Source organism: Lottia gigantea (assembly GCF_000327385.1).
Source record: "Lottia gigantea unplaced genomic scaffold LOTGIsca_821, whole genome shotgun sequence".
Classification (NCBI taxonomy): domain Eukaryota; kingdom Metazoa; phylum Mollusca; class Gastropoda; family Lottiidae; genus Lottia; species Lottia gigantea.
Genome location: NW_008710730.1, coordinates 23229 through 26679, shown reverse-complemented (window position 1 = coordinate 26679; position 3451 = coordinate 23229). Strand labels below are relative to the sequence as shown.

The 3451-nt window shown below is 32.7% G+C and overlaps 1 protein-coding gene across 1 annotated transcript; it reads right to left on the bottom strand.

Moving 5' to 3' along the window:
• Positions 1-228: 228 nt before the first annotated feature.
• Positions 229-1831, bottom strand: LOTGIDRAFT_67701 (hypothetical protein; the record flags this gene model as incomplete). The annotated part of the gene is made up of 2 exons (XM_009067473.1): positions 229-367; positions 1593-1831. Coding segments are annotated over 2 exons (378 nt in total), but the record flags the coding sequence as incomplete, so codon positions are not given.
• Between the last annotated feature and the right edge of the window lie 1620 nt (positions 1832-3451).

Genomic DNA, 3451 nt, shown 5'->3' with positions numbered 1-3451 from the left:
TAAAACCAAAGTACTAACGATCCGAACCAAAAAACGATACACAAGACTAAGAAGGCTCAAATTTTAACAACAAGTTGTAAAAACTGTTTGAGACCAAGGCACAATTGACCTCCAAAAATGGCAAACCATGTCAAACTTATTTAGCACCTAAAATTTCCCATTGAGTAAATCGATATCCCTCTCTAATAAACAGGTAATTTTTTCATCGAAGACATACTTACTTTTCAAATCTAAAGCCAAACCATTGGGCCACCTTAACCCTGTCGTAATTAGGGATTTTTGATTATTTCCATCATAATCTGCCGTCATTATCTTCGCCAGTCCCCAGTCAGTCCAATACATTTTTCTAAAATTTACACAAGATAAACTATTTTTACAAATAGCTTAGGTAAGACATAAGATATTAAAAAAAGATTTACACAATGATAATCAAAAGTTATTACTCTAGAACCGTTATATTCATTCTGCAGTTTCCCTTTAAAACAGAATTTACATTTTACCAAACTGACGTTAAATATACTCCGACAATTAATATTTAAAAATATACTAAGTTATATTAGAGCTTCAAATCCAAATTGAAATTCAAAGCTCTAAAACGGGTCAAATTGTCGGTAGTGAAAAGCTCTGGACCCCGTTTCTCAGAATATCTTAGATTAACGTTCGAGCGTTAACGTTATAAATTACCGATTTGATAACGTCATTAAGTTTCTGATCACTTAACTTGTAATTTTAGTCCTACGAATTTTTATACGCCCACATGAATATGTGGTCGTATATTGTCGTCGCCCCTGTCCGTCGGTCCGTCCGTCAACATTTCTTGTGAGCACTATAGAGACTACAGTTTTTATATGATTTTGATAAAACTTGGTGTGATGCTTTAGATTGATAAGATCTCGGTCAAGTTCGAATTTGACATATTTTCGATGAACGGTTTTTGAGTTATTGCCCTTGACTTTGTTAAAACGTGTTGAAATTTGTTAAAAATAGTTTGTGAGCAGGATTGACGCTACAGTCTTCAACCGATTCTGATGAAACTTGGTGTGATCATTGGAATTGATAAGATCTCGGACAAGTTCTAACTTGATGCATTTTTGATGAACGGTTTTTGAGTTATTGCCCTTGACTTTGTAAAAACGCGTCAAAATTTGTTCGTGAGCACAATAGAAGCTACAGTTTTCAACCGATTCTGATGAAACTTGGTGTGATCATTGGAATTGATAAGATCTCGGACAAGTTTTAACTTGACGCATTTTCGATAAACGGTTTTTGAGTTATTGCCCTTGACTTTGTAAACACGTGTCAAAAGTTTTTTTTTTTGCCCTTGATTAGAGCTGTGTGATTTAATTGTTTGTTGTATTTGGGTTATTGATATTGATTTTAAACAATTTTATGGAATTATTCAGCATAAATAATTTTTTCAATATGAGAAAATTCGTACTTTAGTCACTAAGCTGCCAGTGGGCGTATGTTACCTTGCATCGCAAGCTATCTTTTAGAAACGGTGTCCATGTATCAACTATTCTATTTGATGTTCCAGAACAGTTCTTGATTTAATCAAGAGATTAATAACCCGAAAATGAACTATTTTAAACACTATAAAGAAGCCTTCAGCATGTCGGTGCAATAAATTATAGGGAAAGCAATACTTGTTGTTAGTGTCGAGTACTATTGCTCTAGGTTCATCCAGCCCACTTTTAATTATCTCTTGGTGAGAAGATCCATCCACTGTCATCTTAGCAATTACATTATTACCAGTATCAGTGTAGAATATCAGCCGGCTAAGGGAATCAACAGCTATACCATCTGGTATTGACACTACAAATATAGCCAGACAACATAACATTTATTATATTCCCGACGTGGATACTGTATTAACTATCATTGTATTCCCGACCTGGATACTATATTAACTATTATTGTATTCTCGACCTGGATACTATATTAACTATTATTGTATTCCCAACCTGAATAATATATTAACTACTATTGTATTCTCGACCTGGATACTATATTAACTATTATTGTATTCCCAACCTGAATAATATATTAACTACTATTGTATTCCCGACCTGGATACTGTATTAACTTCTATTGTATTCCCAACCTGGATACTATATTAACTATTATTGTATTCCCAACCTAGATACTGTTTGAACTATTATTGTATTCCCGACCTGGATACTATATTAACTATTATTGTATTCCCGACCTGGATAATATATTAATTATTATTGCATTCCCGACCTGGATACTATATTAATTATGATTGTATTCCCAACCTCGATACTGTATTAACTATTATTGTATTCCCGACCTGGATACTATATTAACTATTATTGTATTCCCAACCTGGATACTGTATTAACTATTATTGTATTCCCAACCTGGATACTGTATTAACTACTATTGTATTCCCGATATATATAGTATATTAACTACAATTGCATTCCTTACCTATACACCATATTAACTATTATTGTATTCCCGACCTGGATAATATATTAACTACTAATGTATTCTCCGACCTGGATAATATATTAACTACTATCGTATTCTCGACCTATATACTATATCAACTATTATTGTATTCCCGACCTGGATAATATATTAACTACTATTGTTGTATTCCCGATCTGAATAATATATTAACTATTATTGTATTCCCGACCTGGATACTATATTAACTATTATTGTATTCCCGACCTGGATACTATATTAACTATTATTGTATTCCCGACCTGGATAATATATTAACTATTATTGTATTCCCGACCTGGATACTATATTAACTATTATTGTATTCCCGACATGGATATTATATTAACTATTATTGTATTCCCGACCGGGATAATATATTTACTATTGTTGTATTCCCGATCTGAATAACATATTACCTATTGTTGTATTCCCGACCTGGATACTATATTAACTATTGTTGTATTCCCGACCAGGATACTATATTAACTATTATTGTAATCCCGACCTGGATACTATATTAACTATTACTGTATGCCCGACCTGGATACTATATTAATTATTATTATATTCCCGACCTGGATACTACATTAACTATTATTGTATTCCCGACCTGGATACTATATTAACTATTATTGTATTCCGGGCCTGGATACTATATTAACTATTATTGTATTCCCGACCTGGATACTATATTAACTACTATTGTATTCCCGACCTGGATACTATATTAACTATTATTGTATTCCCGACCTGGATAATATATTAACTACTATTTTCTTCCCGACCTGTATACTATATTAATTCTCGACCGACGACTATATTAACTACTATTGTATTCCCGACCTGGATACTATATTAACTATTATTATATTCCCGACCTGGATACTATATTAATTATTATTGTATTCCCGACCTGAATACTATATTAACGACTATTGTATTCCCGACCTGGATACTATATTAACGACTATGT